The sequence below is a fragment of the Canis lupus genome, chromosome 14, assembly GCF_003254725.2.
Source record: "Canis lupus dingo isolate Sandy chromosome 14, ASM325472v2, whole genome shotgun sequence".
Taxonomy (NCBI): Eukaryota; Metazoa; Chordata; class Mammalia; order Carnivora; family Canidae; genus Canis; species Canis lupus.
In genome coordinates this window covers 3,955,636-3,982,590 of record NC_064256.1, presented here as the reverse complement: position 1 = coordinate 3,982,590, position 26,955 = coordinate 3,955,636, and the positions used below count along the sequence as shown (strand labels likewise).

Genomic DNA, 26,955 nt, shown 5'->3' with positions numbered 1-26,955 from the left:
CATCACTAAAAAGTAAAATGTCATCTGGGTGTCACAGTTAACACAAAAATCCATTATAAGCCTGAAGAATTACTCTAAGAACTTTATTTTCGCTGCATCCAATATTTCTTTAGGGAAATACATTCTGAGTCCCTTTGCCCAATAATGGGGAATTGCCCAAAAACAGTGACTTTAGTACCCAGCTCCTGCCACTTCTGGGCCTCACAAGTTAGAGAAAGCTGAGAGGTTCAGGGAGGTTAAATACACTGTCCTCAATCAGGGGCAGAACTGAAGTCCAGGTTCAGACATGTCAGGACTTCAACATCTATTAATACCCACGTTCCTGCTATGAAACCACAGGTGCTGGGCATTTAACAGGTGTCTGGGCAACTTCCTGGGTCACACACAGGAAGGCCATAGGGAGAGGGAGGTGCTATTTGGAACCAGTGAAAATCTCCCACCAAATCCTGAGGACTCTTTGGCTCTCTATGATCTAGTAAGTCCTCCAGCTCATACTTGGAAAGACCTATTGATCCAGCCCTGAACTGAAACACAGGGTAGCACTCAGTAGTTGTAGGATAAGTGAGGAGAAACCAAATGAACTGCTTTTGCATCTGAACCCCTAATAACAATCAGATCCATGAACCACCCACTGCCACTATTCATGTTAAATCAGGGTCAAGTAGATCATATCGGCCTTCCCCAAAACATTAATCTGAAACATCCCATTTTGTTGATAGTTGGCAATCATAAGAAAAAGATAACTGCACACATCATAATGGTAAATGTCATAAATAAATACATTTGGTGACATAGCATCAAGAAATAACTTTTAAGTTACTTGATAATGATTCCATTCAAATTTTCTTATGAGTAGATTGCATGATGAATACCTTTTGGCAATGACCTTGTTCATTTTCCAAGAGGGCTAGATTTTGCATGAATGAGCACACCAGAATAGGGGCTCCCTGCTGTTTCATCAACACAGAAACTACCCATTCCTACAACAAGGGAGGAAAAAGAAAACCATATTCAACAACGCGTCTAAGGGCACATGTTCTATTAACATGTGTGACTTCATAAATTATTTAGTACAAAACAGATTATAAAAATAAAAGTACCTGTTAATAAAAAATACAAAATTGACAGGCCTTAGCCTGTTTCTTAAAACAGACTATATCTACCTCTCTTATTCTGAAGATGACAGAAAAATAACACCATTCCTTCTACTTCTGCAAATGCTATATTTCTTTTTATTAAGACAAAGCAATGCATTACTAAGACAAACTTCTTCAAAAACTTGAAAAATAAAAATATACTGTTCAAGTACATCCAGCAATGCCACTTCACTGATACTAAAATAACTCACAGAGAATAAGGTCACTGCATAGGCTCATCAGAAGGTCCCTCTCTCACTCCCTTACATCTCTGAAGGGTTACAGAATTCCCAAAGCCCTGCTTCACCTATATTCTACTGAGTTCCCAGTCAAAATTTTAAAACAGAATAATAAATATTACAATGCAAGTCCTTAAGTATATATCATAAACATGGGAATAGGAAAAAATATGCATTTGAAGATACTTTTTAAAAATCTGACAAGAAAAAAAAATAAAAATAAAAAAATAAAAATCTGACAAGATTCAAAAGCATTTGAACAGCTTTAGTGAGATAAAATTTCTATACCATAGAATTCAGGCATCTAAAGTATACAGGGTCAGTGGGTTTTAGTAGACTCACAGAGTGGTGCAACCATCAGCAGGCATCTCTATTCTCACCACTTGCACCCCCAACCACCCCGGCCCTAGGCAATCACTAATTTACTTTCTTTCTCTGTAGATGTCCTTATGCTGGACATTTTTCATAAAAATGGGATTATACAATATGTGGTCTCTTGTGACTGGCTGCTCTCATTGAACACAATGTTTCTGAGGTCAAAAGTATTTTGAAGACGCTGGAGATACTCGTAGACCTTTCCATTCTTAAGCACCCTCCACAGGTGAGGCAGATGCCAGATGGGTCACAGAGGGACCCGGGGGGCTTTCAGGCATGAATTCTGTCTACAAGGAGCTTATTGAAGAGTAAAGCTGTTAACATAGCTATTGATAGTAACTTATTTTTTTTGTAGAAATAGTGACTGCCAAGGGAAAAATACAAAGTGTCATGCATGCTCAGAGTAAGCAAGGTAAATAGGATCAAGAGAAGTTCTGATAAGGTGACCTATAAATAAAATTGATCATACATACACACACGAATAAAGTCAAATATAGAAACATAGGAATGGAGACATTTCCTACAGAAGTAAGTCCACACTCCTTACTTAGCTTTGTTATTCCACCCATATTTACTCCTTGTACTCTTATCTCCCACTCAGTGCCTGCATTCGAAATAAATAGAACTAATTATAATTCCCAGAAATCACTGAGCCTTTATGATTCTAACTGCTGCAACCACCATTTCTTCTCCCAAGACAGAACTGTGCCCCTCCTCCTTCCCAGTCCCCACTATCAATTTCCTTATGTCAGATAAGTAAACTCCTACTAATCCTTCAATAATCAGCTCAAATATCACCACCTCTTTCATGATGCCCACCCTGACCTCCCAGGCAGAGTTAGTCCTTAATTCTTTATGCTACATGTGTATCTTCATTACAGCTCATACTGCATTACTCTGCTTGATTCATCTATGGATGCCCAGCAGTCAGTATAGTGCCTGGCACACAGCCAGGACTAAGTAAATGATTACTGGGACAAGGGAACAGAACACCAAGTAAAAGGCAAAGAGGCAGACAGAAAGACTGGCCGAGTACATCTGGAGTGTGTGAAAGGTGGCAATAAAGTCACAGCCATGGGTGCTATGTTAATGAAGGGACATTTATTGATCACCTGCTGTATTTCAGCACCTGTACTTTATCTCATTTAGTTTCCATGGCAACCATATGAAATTAGTCTCTCCATTTTATCCTGGAGGACACTGAGGTAAGACAAGATCACACAACTATTAAGTGGCAAAAACATACACAGTGTGTGTACACATACACACACACACACATTTCTATTTAGAGGTAATTCAGCTACAACTTTTCCATTTCCTATGTGAAGAAAAGGGTTCATTTCCTCTGGAATCCTGTTCCTGAAACCACACCATCACACTGCGCCACTGCCAGGGAAACAGGTGGTGATTTCAGTTAGCCTCAGCCGCCTCCATCCTGGGTCTGGTTATCCTGGTCCAGACCATAACTCCTATGGCACATCAGAAATAATGCTGCAGACCTGAGCACTAGAGGCCTCTGTGACAGTTTAACTAAAAGAATTTGACTTGGATCTTGGAAAAGAGGGCAGGTCTCTATCAAAATCTAACATAGCCTTAAAAAGTTTCAGTTCAAAGTCCTATGAGCAATAATGAGAGTAAAAATGAGCAATTTTTTTTTTTAAAAAGTCACTGTTTTTAAATTTTACTCAGTCATTTTTGCAAACATCATTTTTGCAGAAAGATGAACATGGGTCATGAAACAATGGCTGTGTCAACAGACATATAATGTTTAATAGGACAGAAAAAATTAGAGGGAGCAATTTATCGTTTGCATGTTTATCTGGCTTAATAAAAAATATTTTTTAATTATACAGTCTATGTTTTCTCAAAGATTTTTTATTAAAAAACTAATAAAATATGTCAAAGGTCAAAGAACAATCATGAAAAGAGGATTAGAACTTCCCATAGTCTTATAATAATCACTCTGAAAAGTTTCTGAGAAAGAATATTAAAGCAACCTTTTCAGAAAAATTTTATAAAGATGTCACAAAGGCAGTTTATGGCTCAATCTCACAAGATTCCCAGAGAAGTCAACATGTTACTTTAAAAAATTTAAAAAACACCTTGTGCCCAATGGGTGTCCAGGTTGTCCCACAGAACTAAACGAAAGCTGCTTAAGTAACCTCATTCTTCTTATCAGAAAAAAAGAAAACAGTGTTGATCAGCCCCATTCTGCCTGCAAGCATGCATGTACACAGTGAGCCAAAGGCATCCCTTCTTAATAAAAGCACAAGTTTTAAGAAGGGTAATGAATTGAGGGCTTTGGAAATGTTTCTGCTAAAATAATTTGTTTAAATAATTATGAAGGCAACATTCAGAACCCATAACTTCAATAGCTGCATTAATAAAACAACAAAGATGTTTTGGAGGAGTTGTCAATCTTAAACACTGCTTTATATTTATTTTATTTAAATCAAATCTACCCTGATTATAGTAATTGATTTTCTTATAATTCCTCAGGTCCATGCTCAAAAAATGACATACAGCAATCAATATTTATCTCATTGTTCAGAGTAATGAGATGACCGTTACGTCAATAGCAAGACTAACTGTATCTGAAGAATTTAGCATAACTACCAAATAAAATGTAGGGCAAAGCCAATCTAATATAATTATATGCATTATTACCATAGTACATGGCAATAAGGTTAAAATGAGATGCCTTGGGTAAATGCCCACATGAGCTCAGCCAAAGTCTTAGAAGTTTTTCTTTTATCATTGTTAGTTAATGCTTAGCTATTTGAACACACAGGCAAGCCAGCTCCTGGGTCTCCCAGTCTTCTCCACACTGGCCTGAGAGGACACAAGCAACAGGTCTTCCTTCCAATCCCTAAATCCCCAAAGTTCCTGAGCTTTCAGACACCAAAACCTCCAGGCTTCAAAGAGCTGGCCCCAGGGACCTGGAGGAAGTCGGTGAGAGCAGAGAGACTAACCTTTCCAGAAGACAAAAGTGATAATAGTAGAGTAAGAAATGAAGATCCAGCATGGGAACAGCTGCCCAGAAAGAACAGACAGTAAAGTGGAGCTCTACTTTCAAGGGTCCCAGAGTTCTGACAACGGGAAGACAGGAAAGGGTCTTCCTAGAGGAGGCTGCCAAGGCTGAATAGCTGCTTTTCAAAGTCAGAGGCATGATCTAACCAACCTAAAACTCTTTTCCTAAAATTCCAAAGAAAAGGGACTAATGTCAGATTAGCTCTGACCCAACAGGAAAGGAAAGTGAAGGAGGTACCAGGAACTAAGAGTGCCAGGATCCTAGAGGGGGGGAAATCCCAACTTGCTTCAGCCCTCCCCAAAACTTGGCAAAATCTATGCAGATGACTTATTTTCTAAACTAAATTAATAACTAAGAGTGGAACATGAAAGTCCTTATCAACCTTTCCAAATCAGGGCCCTGCTCCCCAGCCACTATCCCCACAAACCGTGCTTGCCACAGATGGTATCCCAGAAAGATATCTCTTACAGTTAACTGGGTTTCACTGGGTTTTCTATGGTTACGACCTAAAACCTGTAAAGCATTTTTATGGACACTGTCCTGGGCCTGGCGAAGACCCTCATACCCATGCCCAATGGAACAGGCGTAAGAGAAGATCCCCTCTCCACCTTGTATCCAGCTGATGCATGCATACACACCAGGCTTTGTGACCTGATTGGCTTTAGCTCATTCATTCTGTAAACATGTATTTATAATTAGTCACTGTGGTTGAGGGTACACAGGATGAGTAACAAACGTTCCCTGATCTCAAAGGCTCACAACCTAGTAGGAAAGACCACTAAGCCAGTAGCCACACTATAACGAAGAATATTACTGTAACAAGGGTCAGTATTGTAAACTTAGTGATACAAGAACAGGAGATTCTTCAAAAAGGCATCAATTTGGGAATTCTGCCCCAAAATGACAAGAAAATGGCTCTTGAAGAGAGAGAGAGCTCCTCAGCCCTCTGAGACTTTTTTTATCCAAGTTTTCTTAACCAGCTCACCCTCCACAGATCAATGTTTACCTACAACAAAGAGAGACCTCTAATGGCTCTTCACCCCAGCAGAGACAGGTCACCACCAAGGCAAGGGAAAGTACAGGGAGAAGTACCACAGACGGGGGTCCTGTGAGGACCCCCCTCCCCCAGTGAAGACAAGCTGTGCTATCTGGGGGACAGGGCCCATATATGGGCAAGCACAACATTTCGGGACAAGCACTGGGATGAGAGGAGAAACACACACGGGGCACTGTTCAGGGACAGGGGACTTGCAGGATGGGCATCTAACCCAGACCTGGAGTCAGGACAAACCTCCCAGAGTCTGTGATGTCCAGGCAGCCATGTGAACAAGGAGGGACAGTCAGCCAGATAAAAGACAAGGAGGTGAGGCCAGGGTGGGGCTGGGGCTGGGACTGGAGCAGAGCGCTGCAGGAACAGCGTTGGCACAGAAGTTCATGCATAGTTCAAAAATCCAAGGGGGACAGGTTCAAGGGCATTCAAGAACTTCAGGGGGACTAGAGAGAATTTGACATGAGGCAGGTGGATCTGGGAGTGGAGGGAGGGGATAAAGCAGCAGAGGGATTGTGCAGGACATGCTGGCTATGTAAAAGAAATTTAGGGGCTCCTGGGTGGCTCAGTGGCTGAGTGTCTACCTTTGGCTCAGATGTGATCTCCATGGGAAGTCTCTTTCTCCCTCCCTTCTGCCTGTGTCTCTGCCTCTCTCTCTGGGTCTCTCATGAATAAATAAATAAAATCTTTTTAAAAAATTAAGATCATCCTGTGAGGAAGTGGAACCTGTCAGGCATTAAACAGAGGAATGGCATGATTGGTTCTACACTCTGGCAGTGAGAAGAAACTAGGAACCACAAGGCTGAAGGCTAGTGCCCCAAGCAAGAGAGTATTAGAACCTGGCAGGAGAGAGAGGATGGTAGCTGCTGGGGCGATGACACCAGGGATGGGAGAAACTGCCTAACTTGAAATCATAAGAAGGGAAATGGGAAAGCAAGGCGTGTTGGACTCATCTAATACACAGTGAGGCTTGGGGTGTCCCCTGCAAGGCCTACAGCCACAAGGGGGGCAGGCCCAGCAAAAGAAGTAAGAGCAAGGGAGCATGAATTGAAGAGTTAAACAGCAGCACTGGCTCATTTGACAAAGTAAATGGGTCCTGCCAACAAAGCCAACATACAGGGGCTTCCTGCAGCCTCTATCTCCCCATTATATGATCTGTGAGATATCCTAACTACCGTATGCCTGTAAGTAAGGAGAAAGTTGCCATTACCACCTTGTAAAGTAATTTCAAGCTCCAATCATCTGGTGCTAGCTAATGAAAACCCATATTCCAATTAACCACTCAGTCAGGGGAACCAGGGCATGCAGAACCAGACTACTGTCTTAAGCATGCCACAGCAATTCTATGAAAAACTTTGAAGAGCCTCACTATAATGATCCACGAGTTCCCGAGGCTTTTCAAGAAACACTCAAGCAAGGTGACAGCTGTCAACAAAGTGTCAAGTAGCCCTGGGGGCAGAACAGGTTTAAAAGGGAACTTAAAAGCACTTATTGTCCCCTGGTAGCACTGATTTGGCCTGATACAGAGTACTGGACATGTAATTCTGAATAAACCAGGTGGACAGGAAAGGGTAGAGGCAGAAATGAAATGCTGGATCAAACCTTATTTTTTACAATTTTTTTTACACGGGAAAACATCATCATCAACAACAACAACCTACTATTTGGTCGACAGCTAGAAGGGTCAATGGATTGATTTTGAATACCTCAGCTTTCAGTAGAAAAATATACATTTGAAACTCTTGGGCAATATATTTTAAGAGAACTGGACCATCCAGATGATGCCCTCGAAGTCTACCAAATCTAAGAAAGGCAGAAATACTGTTAATCAAGGACTTATTTTACAACTGACATATTAAATTTAAATCAAAGATGGTATTTTATGTATCCTATGTCCTGCACTTTCTAATCCATTAGAGCTGTTTATAAACAATGGCTGATATTTTATAAATCTTGAAGCATAATTATAAAATTTATACTTCAGTGTTGTTTTCATTTTGTGGTTTATCATTGGAGATAGCCATGATTTACTTGATTGTTATGCCCAATAACAACACTTGTTCTATGAGAAAATACAATCTGCTGTCCCACAATTCACTTCAGTGTCAAACTCTAACCACAGCAAAAAAAAAAAAAAAGTGGAGCACTTCTATCATATAGATTTTTCTCTCTTTTTTCCCTGTGGTCACTGACCTTCCTTCCTTCCAGCTCCTGAGGACTGGGACTCCATGGTGCTATTTTATTTCTAATCTGCAGAATGCAAGGCACCTAACAAAACAGCTGCTTCTTTCTAGTAACCAACGAACAAGTAAAAAATTTCTGACCTACTTGATTTCATATACCCTGGAAGCACTAATGCAATTATGCTACACCAGTCACAGGGCAGGGGCCTCCAAAGATTTCATAAAAAGCAGCTCAGCCAGTGGTCAATCAGTTAACTTGGAAACCAAAGGGCAGAAGTCCTAAGTCACAAAAAACTGCTGGAAGGTGTGACTCACTGACATTTCAGAGCCTACTAAGAATCTCTCTCTAATTCCCTTCCTCTACTGCTGGAGCTTTTCCCTAGACCAGGAGCAGCAAGGACTGAGGTTCTTAGTCCAGAACTGCCACAAACCAGCCCCAAGGCCTCAGGCACCAGATCCTCCCACGTCCTTTGTTGCCTTTGCCTCTTCTATCTCCATTGTGCTTGGTCTTCTCTATCTCTGATTTCTAAAATATCCTGTGTATATCCAAGAACCCATTTGCATCATTTCACCGGCCCTCCTCAGAAATCTGTTGTGCCCTACACTGCCTCAAACAGGGCAACTTTGTTTTTTTCCTTTTTTTTCTTTTTGCCATAGGGCCAATTAAGGACAAATAAAAAATGCTTACAGAGCTGCCTATCTCTTCATGAAAATGATTTTATTTAGTACTCTAGGAGAAAACATATATTCTTACTATTTAGATTTGTTAAACACAAAAATATCAATGAGAAAATTAGCACTGCAGTTTTAGACAGAAAAGCATTATTAATATCTGACTATATCTGAAAAGTAGCAACGAATGCAACTTTTTATACTTGCATCCTGAAATTAAATGGAAGTGCTCAGTAGCCACTAAGCCCTACAGGATAAAAGAAAATTCCTTAACTTCCTCAACCTTCCCTCCCATGAGACCCCCTACCCGTACCCTTCATCTTTATTATTCAGGTCTGTGGACTGATACCAGCACCCCCACCTCCTCTGGTGACCTGTTGGCCCAAGCTGACCTTTTTCTCTGAGTTCCTATAACACCTTCTACACTTCCTACATATTCTATCTCCCTTACAGATTTATTCACTAACTCAAAAATATTAACCGAGTGGGTAAAGGGCACTAAATTACTACTTACCAACTACACTGTAATGTTAAATAGGTTTCTGTTTTTCTGGTTTTGTTTTGTTTTTTTATTCATGAGAGACACAGAGAAAGAGAGAGGCAGAGACACAGGCAAAGAGAGAAGCAGGCTCCATGCAGGGAGCCCAATGTGGAACCTGATCCTGGGACCAGGGGATCACACCCTGAGCCAAAGGCAGACAGACGCTCAACCACTGAGCCACCCAGGCGCCCCTGTTAAATAGGTTTTGACCAAATTAACAATTCCTTGAAGCCCAAGATTGCTGTCGTGCTAGTACTTGTTGACGCGTGGAATTAACAATATGAGTTCAACCATCCATTAAACGTAGACCATGGATTTATTTTTAAGAACAGAGTATACTGACTAGAGAATTTGATTTAAAATCTTTAAGTCAATAGTGTACACATAACTTCCTTTTAGGAATTGTCAGACAAATTATCTATTATGGCACAAAAAGTGCAGAGTTGAGAAACTGTCATCAACAAAGTTTCATGTATTAAAAGTTGGAAACCTAAATATGGCAACTCCCTTCTGCTCTTGTAACTCAAGTCAAAGGAACAAGCACAACTTTTTACTGTGAACTCTCCCTACTTTGTTATGTCTAAATAGACCATAAAGACCTGCTTAAAAATAACTAAGAGGGCCAGATTCTACGAGAAAAACACAAAAAACATATAGATGAATCTATTTCCCTAAATTGGCTGTTTAGTTTAGGCTGTGCTATTTCCAGCTTAAATTGGTTTCCTGCAATTTGTTAAGGCTGCCAAATACTTTGTGATCTCAGTGATGTACTTAACACCAATCGGCAAATCTTTATTTTTCACAATGACAAGAAATGTGCAGAGAAACTTGCACAGTGAGAATAATAACAAAAGTGAGTTCATTTGTCTTTTTTTCCAGATTCATCATTTTAATCTGGTTGCTCATGGCTTAGGAAACCAACAGATAGCCTCCTGAAATCATTTTCTACCTGGTTTTTTCCTATTGATTTGGGGACAGAGTTTTCTCAACATTAGATAGGGTCAAACACGAAAGGTGTGACCTCACTGTAAGCCAGAAAAACTAAAGAATCAGGGTGGAAATGAAGAAAATCAATATCCAACTCTGGTTTTTAAAATCAAAAGATGTGAGATGTTAATGAAAAGGTCAGATTTTAACTATGTACAAGTGGCATCCCTTTAAGACAGCCTAAAAAAAAAATTCCCTGGTGTAAAAGCAAGCCAACATAGTTGAGATAACACACAACACAGTGAAGAATTTGAGGCAGTGAGGACACAGTTAAATTCTTTAAAGCACATTCATTTATTAAAGTGGCATTACAATCTGCTGTGTGTCACGTATTATATTATTTTGCCTGAACAGCTTTACATGCAAATACTTATTGCAACGACTCATTGATCTGGTTCAAGGTTTGGCAAAAAAAAAAAAAAAAAAAAATAGTTTCAATAAAATCTTTAGAGGAACTCACTTCCTTATAGCGTAAATTATATTTTCAAAACTATATATACAACAAAACTTAGTTCCTATAATACAGAAGTCCTCAGGCTCTCAGTCCATCAAATGCATTGCCCTATATTCACACATATGAATAGCCTAGGGCTGGTATGAATTAGAATCCTATGAGGAAGAAGGCATTTTAATGAATACTAAAAATTCAACTCACATTTAATATATAATTTGCTTGACACTGAAAAATGTAGAAAAGGCTGGTGACATTTTTATCAATATATTTCTGTAGACTTGAAAAATTATTTCATAATACATCTAAATTATAAATCTTAAATCTATAACTGAGTACTAACTAAAACCCCCAAACGAGAGAAACGCAGAAAAGAACAAACTTTGAGGCTTTCTACTTTACAAACTTTTTTTTTTTTATTTTAAGAATAAATCTCTGTTAATTTGCACAATCATAGTCTAATTGCACTCCTAACCTAAGGGCAAGATCATTTCAAAACAGCACATCAGATGTAGGTTCTTTTCCAGAGTTGGGCTGGAATAGATTAGGGATATATTCTACTCAGAGGGCCACATTATATACCACATCGTGGTACAGACAGAAAAAGCAATTTTCCACAATTTGTGTGGAACATGAGGGTACAGGTGTTCCTCAGCTACTTGGGAGTCCAAGGAATCAATACCTCCAATACACCCGTAACACACAGGTCAGGAAGCTTCTACAGACTGCAGTGAAGATAGTACACCCAGGGAAATATTCCCTGAAGTGTCCATTTACCCACAATCCTTGGAGAGGAGCTGGGATGTGGGAAAGGCAGGCAACAAGATTCACAAACACACAGTGCCATCAAGTTCCACGACCTCAGTCACATCATTAAAATCATGTGATGGAGCTCACAATGGCATGCCCTGATGTTCTAGACTAGACTGCACAATAGAACATTCTGCAACAATGAAAGTGTCCTACACTGCGTGTAGTGAGCACTGACATGCAACTAGTACAACTGATGAACTAAAATCTCAATTTATTTCATTTTAATCCATTTTAATTTGAATCTTCACAGCCCCAGGTGATTAGGGGCCACCACTCAGCATTCAGTTCTAGCCTGACCACCAAACACAAGGTGGCATTCGAAGAGTTTTCAGTGCCCAGGCTGGTCGCGCACCAGAGTTCATCAGTCAGGTCAAACCTAGGAATGGGCAGTGATGGCTCCCTCAGATACACCAGTGTCAGGTCACGCCCCGCAGGCCAGACCGTGAGCAGGCATGGAGCACCTCCCCACGCAGACCCACCCTCTCAACGTGTCAGTTCAGGAAACCAGCCAGAGAAGGAAAACACCTTCTCTCCTTTCACATTATTGAATGAGAACCAAAGTGGGGAAAAGCCGGAAGAGGCAACAATCGCTTACAGACAGAAAGAAGGTTCTTTCCTAAACCCAAGCAGCATGTCACTAGAAGGGAGCCCTTTCCCTCCAACTAGACTCTGTCACATTCCTCCCACAGAAATTAGCAAGGTGACCTGCAGATTATAAAAAAACAGAGGGGCTCACAGTCAAACAGGCTTGAATTCAACTGTCGCCTCCATTGCTTACCAGCTCTGTGACTTTGGGCAGGAAAACTAATCATGTCAAGTCTCAGTTTCCTTCTGTGTAAAATGGGTTAGTGACAGTCCCTTCCTCATAGAATTATAAGGATCAAGTAAGACAAAGGATTTAGCACAGTGCTGGCACACAAATAACATTATTTAAGTATAATTTATCACTATCACTTCATTATTTCTTCACCATTATTATCCTATCTCCCTAACACAGCAGGCAGAAAAGAAATCTACCTAGAAAAAATCGTATTTTAGATCAAACTCCAATTTAAAAAACATCCACACACCAAAAGTTATTCTTGATATACTTAATTTTAATATCTTCTAGGTTTCTCTCATGCTTCTATCTTTCTTATAGTCTTGTCATATACTTAGTTGTTTCCCTCCAAAATCCCTGAACGTTTTGAAAGGAGAGGGTTTTTGGTTTTTTGTTTGTTTGCTTCTGTGTCCTCTCAAAATACCAACCTTATTTGCACAATAGTGGGCATTCAATAAATGTCATCTGAATTAAATTTATAGAATTATATTCCAGAATGATCATGAGTAGCTACTTTCAAAATGTATAATGGGGACACCTGGGTGGCTTAGTCAGTTAAGCGTCCAGACTCTTGATTTCGGCTCAGGTCATGATCTCAGGATCGTCAGATTGAGCCCCATGTCAGGCTTCATGCTGGGTGTGGAGCCTGCGGGAGATTCTCTCCATCTCTCCCCTCCCCCACTTACACATGCATATGTGCTCTCTAAAAATATATGTGTGTGTGTGTGTGTGTGTGTGTGTGTGTGTGTAAAATATCATCTGCCTTAAAGCAATTCAACTCTAAGCACTAAGAACTATTCCAGGAGCTGGGAATTCAGCTGTGAACAGACAGACAAGGGACAAGTGACAAGGTCCCTGGAGTTTATCTTCTGGTGGAGATGGCAGCCACTGTGCATAAGTAAAAGAAGAGTGATAGGAGATGATAAATGATGAAATGGAAAACAGAAAGGGTCCAGGCATGGCGTGCCTCAGAGGCCAAGGAAAGCTGTTTAAATAGTATTCCATGTACCATGTGACATGGGATGTGACATGGACTGGTATGTGACAGGGACCAGGATGCGACATGGGCTAATTTTTTCCCCAAGACTAAGGCCTCCGTGTGCATGGCAAAATGTAAGGGGATGAGAGAGGAAACAGGGAGCCAGTTACAAGGCTCCTAAGAAGGCAAGGTGAGAGACGCTGGTTGTCTGGATCAGGGCTGCAGCCATGATGTGAAAGGGTCATAGAAGATGTGTTGTGAAGATGGATGGGGCAAGACTGGCTAAAGGCCTAAGGTAAGGAGTAAGGACAGGATGGGACCCAGGTTTGGGACTTGCCCACCTGTGTCATTTACTGGGAGAGAAGAGAAAAGCAAGTCTGGGGAAGAAGAGAAAGGCTTCTTTTGGATATGTTAAGTTGAAGATCTGAGAGCAGAGATTTCAAGTAAGCAGCTGTCTAAATTTTGTTTCAGGGAGAGGTCAGGGCTAGGGATATAGCTGTGGGAGCCTCAGGCATTGACGTTACCATTCCAAAGCCATACATTCAGATGAGATTACTTAGTGGAATTTGGCAAAGACAACCAGGCTGAAGATACTGGAAGGGTGGGAAGAAGCCAAAGAAAGGGTTTCCAGCAAGGAGGGAGAGGTTACTTTTAACATTAATAAATGGTGAACCCCTCTTCACACCCCCCACTGAACAAGGAGTTTCTTAAGAACTACTTCTTATTCATTACTTCTTACCCAACTATTTCTTACTCATCTCTTACCCTCTGTCTTAAACATATCGGAAGCTCAATTCATGGTTACAACTAATGATTAGTAAGGTCACAACTGTCCCCAGGTGAATGGCATTTGGGCAGCATCCCATCTTTCTCAATGTATTTCAGTCTGGAGGCAGATTTACCATACAACACCCTTTCTAATAAATACAGAAACTGCTTAGTCCAAGATTAATCATCTCGATTATTTTCTCATTACCATTCCCCCAATAAACAGTATGTCCGTCCATCCATCAAACTGGGCAGCAACAAGAACAGTAACAGACACATAGCAGGTGCTCAATAAATACCTGTTGGATGAATAAATGGACGGGGAGGGGGAAGCAAAGAAAAGGGAGATAGTCTTACCCATGGGATACATAAATAAAATGAGGCTTAGTAATTCTCTGTAGATGTCAAATTTAACATCTTATTTTCATCAATAATGAAGACTGAGAAGAAATAAACTGTTTATAAACTCAGAAGAAATCGATTAGGAAATAAAAGCATTGGAGATAGTTCACAATTTGCAAACAGTAAATCAATATTTTCTAAGTTCAATATTTTATTATAAATATTTACTCCTTTTTCTCTAATATCCCTTTAGGTAATTCATTTTACACAAAAGACATGAAGTAACCTGCCAAAGCTTAACAGAGGGTTCAGAAGCTGGATCAGAAAAAAAAATTCTACCAAGACTGTTTGAAAATCGATTTATTCTCCTTTTCATGCAAAATGTTTTAAAAGAAACCCTAGTACTGCTTTCTAATACTCTGTATATAAAAAAACCAAACACCCAAGTAACAATAAGCAAAAAGACATGCAGAAGAATTTGGCGAATCAAATAAACTTTTATCATTACAGTTTTCCCTCTAAAAATTCTAAAATTAAAACTTCAAAATACCTGAGGCACCATAAGCACTGGAATGCCGCTGAGACTTCGAACCAGATGGGGAGGTTTCCTTCATACGATCAATCACATTTTCCGAAAGCTGAAAAGGCACATCAAAATAAAATCAATTATAAAAAAACAAGAAAGGAAATAGTACCATAGCATCCAAGTAACATAGTCATCCACATCAATATGTGAAACAAATGGCCTGAAGAAATCTAAGTTACGAAACTAAAAGCCAGAAAGAACAGTTGTAAGATTTCAAGATGCACCCCACAGCACTATTTCTTTATTTCTTCGAATGCACTGCTAATAGCTCATTATAAAGAACTCCTTTCCTCATTTTATACAGTGCACCAAATTGTAATCTCTGAGAAAATGTAAGCCCAGAAAAACGCCAACTTTCCTCCCCTAATCCTACAAATTAATTTTGCAAGCAACAGGTCTTAGCTCCTTCCTTCCCTCTAGTCCCAAAGGAAATGGTATCCTTCCCTCCCTCCTGTTCAAGCTAATCACAAAAAATTGGTCTTTCAACAAATTTTATTATGTACCAAATCTGTGCCAGACACTAGACTAGATTTGGGGTATTCAATAGTCATCAAGTTGCTTGAAGTGGAGGAGAAGAAACCATCATCAGGCACTGAAATGTAATGCGAAGAAGGGCACCACCTGAGTCAGCCAGCCTAAAATGGAAGTCTCCAGAAAGCATATGGGACAGGACATCTAGCCAGGCTTTGGGTGTAGGACTGGGGCTGGGGAAAGATAAACAGGCCTTAAGAAGAGAAGACTTAGCCTAGGAGTACTCCAAGAAGAGGGAACACATGGCAGGTATAGAGGAGAAGGAACAGCTTGCTGCCATTAGACACTAAGCACAGATAACAAGTAGGCAGCTGGCAATAAGGTGGAGACTCTGAGAGTCCTCAGCCCTGGAATTACTATCATACCATTCTTGTCTATTTTCTTTATTGCACTTACCACTATGTGAGGCATTCTTGTTTGTCTGCCTTTTACACTCAAAAGGCAGCTCCATGAAAGCTAACATTTGGCTCTCCTACTATATCCCCCGAGCCTCAATAAGCCTGGTTAATTGGATGAATGGCTAAACAAATTATTGAAACAATATGAATGAATGCAAGAACGACTGAAGCAAGAAGCTGGGGCAGGGGAGAGGGAACCGATGAGAGAAGGTGGAGAGAGAAATGAGATTTTAGATTCTTGAAGACTCTTAGTAAACCCCTTAAGTGAAACAGTTTGAACTGATCCTGAAGGATTTTAAGCAGGGCAGTGACAAGATCAGACTTACATTTTAGAAAGATCACTCCAGCTACAGCGTAGAGAACAGATTGGAGTGGGACAAGAACAGAAGCAGGAGGACCCCTGAAGGAAGCTAAAGGACCAATTAAGAAGCTATTAAGCATATGTCCACACAAAGATTTGTGCAGGAATGTTCATGGCAGCATTACTCATAATATAGCAGGAGTGAACCAAGCAAATGTCCATTTACAGGCGAATGGATAAATAAAACATTAGGTATCTATACAATGGAATACAAGTCCGCAATAAAAAGAAGTTCTGATACATGCTATGATATGTATAGACCTAAACAATAATTAAGGGAAGAAAGCCAGGCACAAAAAGCCACATACTGTATAATTCCCTTTATATGAAATGCCCAGAAAAAGGCAACTCTGCATAGATACAAAGTAGAGACGTAGATACCTAAGGCTAGAGTAGGAATGGGGATTAACTATAAAAGGACAGGACAGATCTTATTGGTTTGACGAAAATGTTTGAAAACTGGATTGTGCTGATGGTTGCACAATTCAGTAAATTTATTGGAACGCATTGTACACAGAAACAGGTGAGTTTTAAAATATGTAAATTATATAATAAAGCTGTTTTAAGGGAAAAAAACTATTATGATAATCCAAAGGGAACACATTCAAAAGATATTTAGGATTTAAACTAGCTAACATTCACTAAGTGCTTATTATGTGCCAGGCATTACACTAAACAAAACACTGGACTCATTTAATCTTTAACTATCATGGGAAATAGATACTTTTACGGTCTCCGCTGTATAGGTGAGAAGCTAAAGCACGGCCAGATTAAATACCTTGCTCTTGATTTTACATTTTATTGGTAATGGAGCCAGGATTCAAACCCAGAAATCTGAGTCCCAAGGACCCATTCAGGTACCCTGCTTCACTGCCAGACTCAGCATCTGACTAGATGTGGAAGCAAAGCAGGAGTCCTCAGGACATCCAGGCTTCTGAACCATGTACCTGGGTGAACCCTTTCCTGTATCCAACTTCCACTTCCTTGACTCACCACCGTCTAGCTTATAACCCCATACAGTGGTGTTTTTGTAAAAGTCAAAAATGACCAAACAAGTAACCTTTTATATTTATGTAAATAAATACCGTTTATATTTACATTTATAAAACACCTAACTTCCCTTTTAGCATCTAACACCTTTGGTCACTGTCCTCTTCTGGAAACCCCTTTTGGCTTTTCTGACCTCCCACTATCCAGACTGCCCTAGGACTCTGGCCACATCTTACATCTGTTGCAGGATTCCCCTTGCCTGCCTACCCTTAAATGCCAGAAGGACCCACATTCGCTCCTTTGCCTTTATTCTCTTCTCGCTCTAACTACTCTCATTGGTTATCTCATCCACTCCCTCGACTTTTAACTGCAGTTGATAAATTAGTGAATTCTAAATCCTTTATCACCAGCCCAAGACCTGAATCCCAAAAGCTAGACTGCATTGTCTAAAGGACACATCCTATTGGACAGACCACAAGCACCTCACGCCCAAAATGTCCTAAACTGAATTCACATTTGCCAAAATCTCCTCTTCCTCTTGCTTTCCTTATCTCATTAATGATACCACCTCCACCCAGCTTTCTAAATCAGAACATAAGGCTTAGCCTTGACTCTTCGTTCTCCCTCATTCTCTTGGCTATCAATTTCTCAACCCCGAAATATTTAATGAATACATTTCTTCTGCCATCCTATCTCCCCTGCCCTAATTCATGGTACCATCAATAATCTCCCTAAAATGCAAATCTGACTATGGCAATGCCCAGCTTCAAAATCCTTCATACCTTCTATTGACAGAGAAGTCCAAATTCTTCTCCACGGCATTCAAGACTTCCACATCATTTGGTGATGCCTAATTCTCCAACCTCAATTTCCATAGCCTCTGCTTTAATACTTCTTACTTTGTTCTCCACCCACACCAGCTACTTATTGGAGGCCGTCTCTTTGCCTTTATACATGGCTACATTGCCTTCTCCCCTGGCCTCATGGGAGGGAATCACCTTTCAAAATCCGATTCAAACATCCTAAAGCCTTCTCTGACCTAATCGGTTCCCCACTCCATTCCAACTCTGCCTGCCTGAGGCCACCCTTATTGGTGCCTCACTATACCGTGCACAAATCTCCAACATGGCAGTCCAACGACAGAACAAGTATTTGCCTTTCCACAAAACTGTGAGCTCCTGTATATTACTGAATCATTTACCAAATGTTTAGTAGGCCAAGCACTACTTAAGGTCTTTGTGATACAAAACAGTCTGTACCTGAGCGGTTACTTATATCCCAGGAGCCAGACCAGAATGCAGGGGAGACAGTTAATGGAAAGACTACAGCTCAAAAGCTGGGGTCTCTGGAAGAAAATTCTAAGACTCCTCTTGGAAGAGAAATGGAAGTTAGAAAGGACAATGTCAAGGGACTTTCTATTTGAAGATGTTAGGGCCAGTTGCTTCTATTCTAACAACTGACAGCCACTGACATTGCTACTGAAATGCACCTGCAAAGCTGAGATATATCTTAGGAAAAAACTCTTAAGATTGACTACAATCCTCTCACAATTTACAGGTGAGAAAAAAAATAGTTCTGAGTAACATCCAATTTCTGGTAGCATCAGGATAAGCAGTAACCACCAATCTCTAGTCCAATGCTTCCTCTGTTAAATAATACACCCCTTCAATCCTATGTGATAAAATAAATTCACTTCCTGTCAAGGAGATTAAATAAGCTTTACTAAATTTTAGAATCTTAAAGCTATTTTAATCGATACATAATGAATATAGAGCTCATTCAACTACATATTATATATTTATAAGCTATTTTAACATAGTATGCTATAAACACTATATATATTACATATCATATACTACCATATTATATACTATTATATATAACATATTGTACGTTACATTTCTAATATGATTTGTTTAAAGCTAATGTACATTAATTTGATATAACATACATCTATATAAAATTTTGTATTTTGATTTATTTTTCTATAGTTCAGGCCAAAGTCAAAGAATTACAGCTACACTAAATATATATTCTACCCAATCAGAAAGTGAATGTGTTTGCTAAAAATCAAGTGTTGGCCGTAAACCTTCACCTGTATTGATGACAGGCCACCCTTTCTTCTGGATACCACTTCATCTACTTCTCAAAATTCATACATTGCCAGGACCTATTGCTTCTTTCAAAATGAATACTACAAAAGTCCTTCCAGAAACTAACGCAGCCTCCAAAGTATCATTCCTTGAGAGTAAAACTAAAGGCAGACCCAAAGAGAGGAAAAAGCACCAGCCACCTCCTAGCCATACAATCCCAAGGAAGTCATCTCCATCAGCCTCATTTTCCTCGTCTGAAACTGAAGAACACCTACACCTGCAGTTATAAGAAGGATTCCAGGTGCATCATAAACTGTGACATGCTACACACAGAGTTGGTAAAGTCACTACGAATACAGCTCCAGCCATGGGGATTTGGACTAATCATTTCATCTTAGATCATTCACCAACTCACCAGAGCTTGTGCTGAGCTCCTTCGCTACACAGTGCATGAAGGCTGGGCTACATCTATTGCCAGAAGCAGCTACCTAAGTCCCAGTATGATTATATAAAGTGCTCGCTTATTCCTATCTAAGCATGCTCTTTGGGTAAAGTGTAGTATCTCTTTAGCCTCATCACTGTCTCTTTTTATTTTCGCGACTTACCTGACGTCTCAAAACTTGCTACTTAATGTCAAGTTCTAATATCAACTCAAAACATTTACTAATGCAGGCTTTGACCGTATTTCAGTAAATTTACAAGCATGCCATGCGAAGAAGCACAATTCATCTTTTGAGTTGATAAACATATTGTAGGGTTGCACTGAGCGTCAACCTCCCTCTTTTGTCCTTATAATCTTTTATAAGTGGATCCTCTGGCCCTTCCAAAGGTACATCCATGGCAGCCTACGGTAGCAACTCTGCTTGCTCCACGCATGAGTCGCCTTATCCCCAGTACATTCTCAGCTATGCTGTTAAAAGGCAAATTGCCGTGCCGTATTATCCTCTGTATCTCCAGTTAATACCAGCTGAGCTGACCTTCCAGTTGCAGAGAGAAGTTCAGACTGGCAACTCACCTGATCTCCTCTGTGAACTGGGGTACTCATGAAGCAGCTCACAAGATTTAGAGATGCTGGTCAGGGTTATACACACAATCTGGACCTTCAGAGCGACTCTTCTCTGTGATGTGAACTGACCCAAAAAGGGGTCAGAGGTAGGACATAAGCTTCTGCAAGGGCTGGATAAGCAGCCCTCTGTAAGAGAAGCAGCTTCTTCAGGAAATATCTTTCCTTAAACAGGGTACTTCTGTTAAAAAAGCTTTTGACAAAAAAATAAAATAAAATAAAATAAAATAATAAAAAAAAAGCTTTTGTCCTATTTAAAGATCTGTAGCTACAATACCTGTTTCCAGACCTCTCTGCACTCCCCATCAAGACAAATACCATGTGCAAAAAGTATTTGCAGCAAAGAATGGTGAAATCTCACTCTCACGCTCTCTCATTCTGTCACACACACACTACAATTATGCCCTGAGGTCCATGGACTATGGATTAATTCCTCAGCTTTATGCAAAACTGCATATTAATATTGTTCTGGGCCGAGTCCGTAGCTTACAGATTTACAATAATCCATGAACTAAAAGAACCACTGTTCTCCTCTAAGGGATAACTAAGAGGAGAGGGCCAGGGCTTTCCAACATCACAGAACTGAGTCCACGGACTCTATCTGTCCTCTTCTTTACTGCTGCTAAAGAGAAATTTAAGTAAATGGGGCTTACTAAGTTCTGGTTTGTACCACTTACCACACCAACATGTGTTCCAGAGAGGAGGAAAGGATGTGTTACGTTCTATAGTCTTCCCACTCAAAACTTCCTAACCCCCTTGGCTGGTCTTATCTAAAACGAGCACAAATATACCACCCACCAATCTAGAATCCAGTATTCTCAGAAACAGGAGGCTGCATGAGAGGGACAAAGATAAGTATTTCCACTTCCAAGGAACCGAGTAAAAGGAGGAGGGGAACTCCTTCTAAGTTGCCCTTCTCTAAGAGGAAAGTTTAGAACCACCTAAGACAAATAAATCACACCCTCACCTCCATTATTTTTCTTCATCTCTTCCCCATGTGTCTTAAACTGACTAAAGGACTCAGACTCATTTTTCTCACTGGGTCTTCATGTAGCATAGGTCATCTTTTTTAAGAGTACTGGTTTCTTTTTTTAACTACCATTTTAAGAGACAGGTTCCCAAAACTGCCATTATTATATAGAAGATATTACTCCCAAATACTTACTTAAGGGCATGGTGAGGGAAGAGAGAGACATAAAGTTTATATGGTAACTTTTAGCTTACATTTGTAATTTGCCACTTGTATTTCTTTGCAATTGTCATTAATGGAAATGAACTTCTGTCTAAAATCTTAGAAAGATTGATTGATTGATTGATTGATTTTTAAAGATTGCATTCATTCACTTGAGAGAGACAGAGAGAGAGAGCACAAGCAGGCAGAGGGAGTGGGACAAGCAGACTCCCAGATGAGCAGGGAGCCCAACACAGGGCTCAATCCCAGGACTTCAGGATCATGACCTGAGCCAAAGACAGACGGTTCACTGAGACACCCAGGCACCCCTCTTGGAAAGCTTTAAAAAAAAAAAAAAAAAAAAAAGTTCTATAAAGCTAAACAGGGTACTCTGCCCAAGAGTCACAGAATCTAAACTGGAAAGGAACCAATCATCCACCAGTTAGCTAAATTACCTCAACAGCATCCCTCAACACTCCCAGTGACTGACCGATTTATTGCCTCTGTTAATATACACTCTCCAGAATCCTCAACAATATCTCACATTAAATAATCTTTTCATTTTGGGGCTCCCAACTGTCAATACTTCCCCAAAGCATCAGTCGCATCCCATGTGAGGATCCATACAACTGCATGCATGTATGGCTCCTATGAATTTCAGCTTGCAACTTCAAGGCCAGTTGCAGAGCTTCCTTGATGCCTGGAAAGCCTGATAAATATTACTTTGAAAATGATACTCATTGAAGTTGACATTTGCTCTGGAAGAGTTCACTCACAGCTATGATGTTTTAGATAAACCAGTGAAAAGACTGAATGGTAAGCATACCTTCCAAACAGGCACAGCAGGTGCTCAGAAAAATCCTATTAAGAACATGTAATATGAGTAATGAAAATGCCTGGTCTTTCTATCCCTAGAAATGATTTTAAACTTGGAGAAGAAGGCAAGGCAAGAGGGTGGCCTTTCATCCAACCCATGAGTTGTTTTAGGTTTGAAGCTGGAATTAGGTATGAGAATATGAGTGATTTTATGCAAGTGGAGGGAAAGCTATCAACTGTGAAGGATAAAGGAAATAAACACCATGAAAATAACACCTGGTAGGTGAGAATAAACTTTAAACTTAAAATTGTTAAGTAGGCCCTTTAATTGCTAACCATTGAGGACATTTTCAGCAAAAAAAAAAAAAAAAAAAAAATCTGGGAAAACATTATCTATTAATAAACACAGCCTAGTTACTGAAAGCCTTATGTTGCTTACTAAATGTTACTCTTCCTATATTAAGATAAATGAAGATGAAATTACTATCCTTATCAGTGGAACGCAGAATTGGTTTTCCAGCAGTGACTTAGTCTGTGAATTGCTGCTACGCTCTCATTTCTTATGAGTGATGACATAAATATTAGACAATTGGACAAATCTGGAATGTTTTCTTCAGCTAAGTTGAACGAACCTATCTGCAGTTCAACGCTGAAGCTTGGGCCTCATCGGCACCTCGCTTTAGTCAACTGAGCTAAAAACAGTGGCTCGCTTATGATACCAAGATTGTTGCTTATCCTTCCCCATGCCTCAGAGGGAAACAAGAGGACTGTTTTGAGAGGAAGGCAAGGCAAGGCAAGAGGGTGTATTTTAGGAAAAATACAAAGATCGGCTGAAAAATTTATACAAAATGCCTAAAGGGAAATCACACAGGCAATCAGCTGCAGAACTAAGGACTCCTTTTTCTCAGTCCACATCTTTAGGTATGCCTGTGGGAGCACAATATGCTCTTATTTAATCATTTTAAGATCAATGTAAATTTACATACCCATTCCCTTGAACAACTCTAATAATACCTACTACTCATGTAAGTACTAAGCATTGTCAAAACACTAAATGCTTGTATACCACAAGCAGGCTGCAGTATCTAAACATACTGAACAAGGAAACCTAATCAAAGTGACTTGTCCAGGGCCACTGAGCCTAGTGAGAGGCAGAGCTAGAACTAAAGCCAGGTTGGCCAGCTTCCAAAGCAAGTGCTCTGGCCACTATTCTAACTACACAGCACTTCCAGAGAACCTTCAAATATTAGATGTGAAGGAACCTTACCTAACAGCTGCTTTTTATTAAAAAGCTACAACGTGCCACGTGCTTTAAATACCTTATCCCATCTTCTTACCAAATATGAAGAAGTGACTTGTCCAAAGCCGCAGAATGATAAACATCTAATCTGAGACTCACACCAAGGTCTGTTTAACTCCAAGCTGATGCTTTTTTGAACAAGACCCCAAAGAACTCAGGATGACCCCCAAGTACTCAACAATTCAAGAGCGTGCCATTTTTAGAGGAAATTGCAATGGGCTTGAGTATGGCTACAAGAAACTTATAGTGCCACTAGACTCACAGAATTTCAGAACCAGAAAAGATCAGAGGTCTCAGAGATGTACTCAAGCCCCATCATTTTGCAGATGAGCAAACTGAAGCACAGGGATGCAAATCAACCTTGAAAAAGAAGGATTTGAAGCAAGTGGGAGACCACTGCAAGGGCATTCCAGGTGAAGGGTGTATCCTGAAGTGAAGCAAAGCACAGAGGTCAAAGGGGGCATGGTGTGTGCTTGAATCATAAATACAATGCCCTCTGTGAGAAAGGACAAAAACAAAGAATACTTCTGTCAAGTCGTGTGTTCAAAAGACATAGTTTCTTTTACTTAAAAAAAGTGGAGAAAAAGTTTTTTAAACAATCTCCTCATTCTAGGCTAATATCTACCCTATTATCATCCTTATAGTAGCTAACCTTACCTAATATTTGATATGAAGGTCTGTGCTGTGTCCAAATTTTCTTTTCATTTTGTTTGCTCTCATCACTGTGTCTGTCTATAGCAGGGCGTGAGAACATGGATTTAACTATTGTTCTAGCCAGTGACTTCTCACCCAGAATTTGCTTTGCTCTCCCTTACTTTTCATTTTCACCCTTAGGTATGGAAAAGTCAGAGCCTAAGGCAAGGTTAAACAAATCTCTGCATAAAACGCAGTTTATAGTAGTTTTTATTTTACTCCAAGGAGTACAAACTAAACCACAACAATGCCATGCAGCCTCAGACATTCTGTTACAAAACGTGGTACTGTCATTAACTGATATCAAGGAATGGTGGTCACAGACCAAAAACTGAGGTCAACAGTTTGAGCTTCTATAGAGAAAGCTTTAATAAATTCTTCTCACGGTAACAGTTTCAGAGTAAAAGTTCTTAAACATTTTAAGTATTTAAGAAGTTTTATTTCCTGGTAACAGAACTAAACACAATTCACACATTTCATTCCCTTATGCGGGTTGTGTGATAACAAGGAAGGAAAACTTAACAAATGATAATGGAACTTCCAGAAGTGAAACTGCTTCATTGACCAGGTTCGAGCAATACTCTCAACACTGAGAGGCTCCCGGTTCAGGTGCAGCGAAGAGCGTTCAGTGCAGGTAGGGCCGGTGTACCGACACCCCGGGGGGAAACCAAGTGTTCCGCTTGCTCGCCGAGCACCCGCGGGGGGCGTTAAGGCTTTCCCGGCGACGTGCGGCTGGGGACTCACCGGACCCCACCGGCGCGGCGGTCTCCCAACACTGCAACCCTAGCTCAGGCTAGTCCGGCTGCCTGGCAGGCGCCTGTCCTGGAGCAACCGGGCCTCGTCCACAGAGGAGGCAAAGAGGAGGCGTCAAGCGAAAGCCCAGAGCTGGAAGGCACCCGGGCAGGCCCCAAGTCTGCGGCGTGTGCGTGTGCGTGTGCATGTGCGTGTGCGTGTGCGGCAACCGGGGGCACGAGACCGGGGCGCTAAGGAGAGGAGAGCGGGCTTTCCGCGAAGCGCCAACGCACCGAGAAGGGTAACGGGGGCCGGCGCAAAATGAGGTCGCGATCCTGAACCCAGGAGGAGTTCAGACAAGCCCCACTTCACAGAAGGCAAGGCCGGGGCTTCGGATAAAGCCCCCCGGCTCGTGGGCACCTCGGCCAAGCCCGGACTGGAGCCGCGCGCGGGGCAGTCGGCTTCCGCGTGGCGCTGCCCCCACCCGCCCCAGCGCCCAGCTCAGCGCCTGGCACGGGGCCAGGGGGTCCCTCTGGATGGACGTCCCGAGTCTTGAAACTTCAGGCTTCCTTGCAGGCAGGCAGCTCGGCTTCGGGCCGGACAGCACTGGGGGCCCGGGCGGGGGGACCCCGGCTGAGCCGTCCCGGGCAGGCCCGAGTGTGGGGTCCGGGCCGGGCGCCGGCCCTCCGCCCGCCCGCGGTCACTCACCCGGATGCCCTTCACCACGGTGATGTTCTCGTTCTCGTCCGCCTCGAAGGTGACCCGGCGGGTGCTGGCGGCCCCGCCCATGGCTCCTGCTTCTGCCCCCGCACAGACCTGGCCCGGGCGCACGAGGAGTTCAGGCCCCACGCGCACACACGCGCGGGGACGCACCGGCCGACGCCTTCCTCGCGCGGCGGGAGCAAGGCCACGACCCCAACAAGCAAGGAGAAGGCGCCGGTCCTCGGCTCCCGCCTCCTCCGGTCACGCGCCGCAACAAGCGTGCCTCCGATTGGTCGGAGGCACGAACGGCCCGCCTCTATTCGGCGGGGGCGCCCGGATTGGTTGGACCGGCCCCGGAGGCTAAGGCAACAGGTGCTGTCTGACCCGGCTTCCGCAGCCCCCGGGTGTACTGGGAATTGTAGTCTCCCGTCCGGCGCGGTAGCGGCTGGGACCTTCTTGCCTCGGACCCGGAGCGCGAGGGGCGCGCGGCATCCTGGGAGATGTAGTCTGGATTGTGCGCGCGCTTTGTAGGCGGGCGACTTGGAAGGAAGTCCGTCCCTCTAACGAAACCTACGTTTTGGACGTGTGGCTCCAGAGACGTGGGTCGGGGACGTGGGGCGTACAAAGTCTGTCCTCAGGGAACTCGCGGTCTGCCCAGGGAGATGCTCTGTCCTAACGGAGCCATTCCTAGATTCCTAACACTAGAAACATGAGGCAAAATGTAACATTCATTTTAGCCTGAGCCACAAAAACAATAAAAATCCAGAAACTCGCCCTGTGGCCGTACTCAGGAGGACCGTGTACCACGCACCGTTCTGTTGACTTTCGTGAGATGAAGTTCTAACTACTGTGGCGTTCAGGTCCGCAGGCGCGGACACAGACCGCAAAGCGCCCCCGCGCCTCCTTCCCCGTCCGTTGCCGCAACTGCTTAGGCCGGGATGCGACGAGGCGGAGGAAAGCGCAGCCGCTACCACGAGCGGCGGGCGTTGGGGGAGGAATCAGAACCACAGCAGACGAAGCTGAGATCATTTATTCTGGAAGGTTTCTAGTTCAGAACTTCGCCTCTGCAAGACCAGTAAATAACTTTTAAGTGACATACACACATTTAGAATTCTTACCGGGGTACCCCAGTGG

The 26,955-nt window shown here is 41.9% G+C and overlaps 1 protein-coding gene across 3 annotated transcripts in view; it reads right to left on the bottom strand.

The window, feature by feature from the left end:
* The window catches only part of CHCHD3 (coiled-coil-helix-coiled-coil-helix domain containing 3), a 277,972-nt gene extending 251,877 nt beyond the window's left edge, over positions 1–26,095 (bottom strand). For 2 of the 3 annotated variants that reach the window (XR_003145765.3, XM_025471691.3), the window contains exons 1-2: positions 25,828–26,093; positions 14,936–15,023 (exon numbers count right to left, since the gene is read on the bottom strand). Coding sequence is in view for 2 of the 3 variants with exons in the window: in XM_025471691.3 (XP_025327476.1) it covers positions 14,936–15,023; positions 25,828–25,908 (169 nt within the window). In the remaining variant the exon portion in view is untranslated. Of the gene's footprint in view, positions 1–14,935; positions 15,024–25,827 lie in introns of all 3 variants that reach the window. The other variant, XM_025471692.3, reaches the window with a different exon arrangement.
* Between the last annotated feature and the right edge of the window lie 860 nt (positions 26,096–26,955).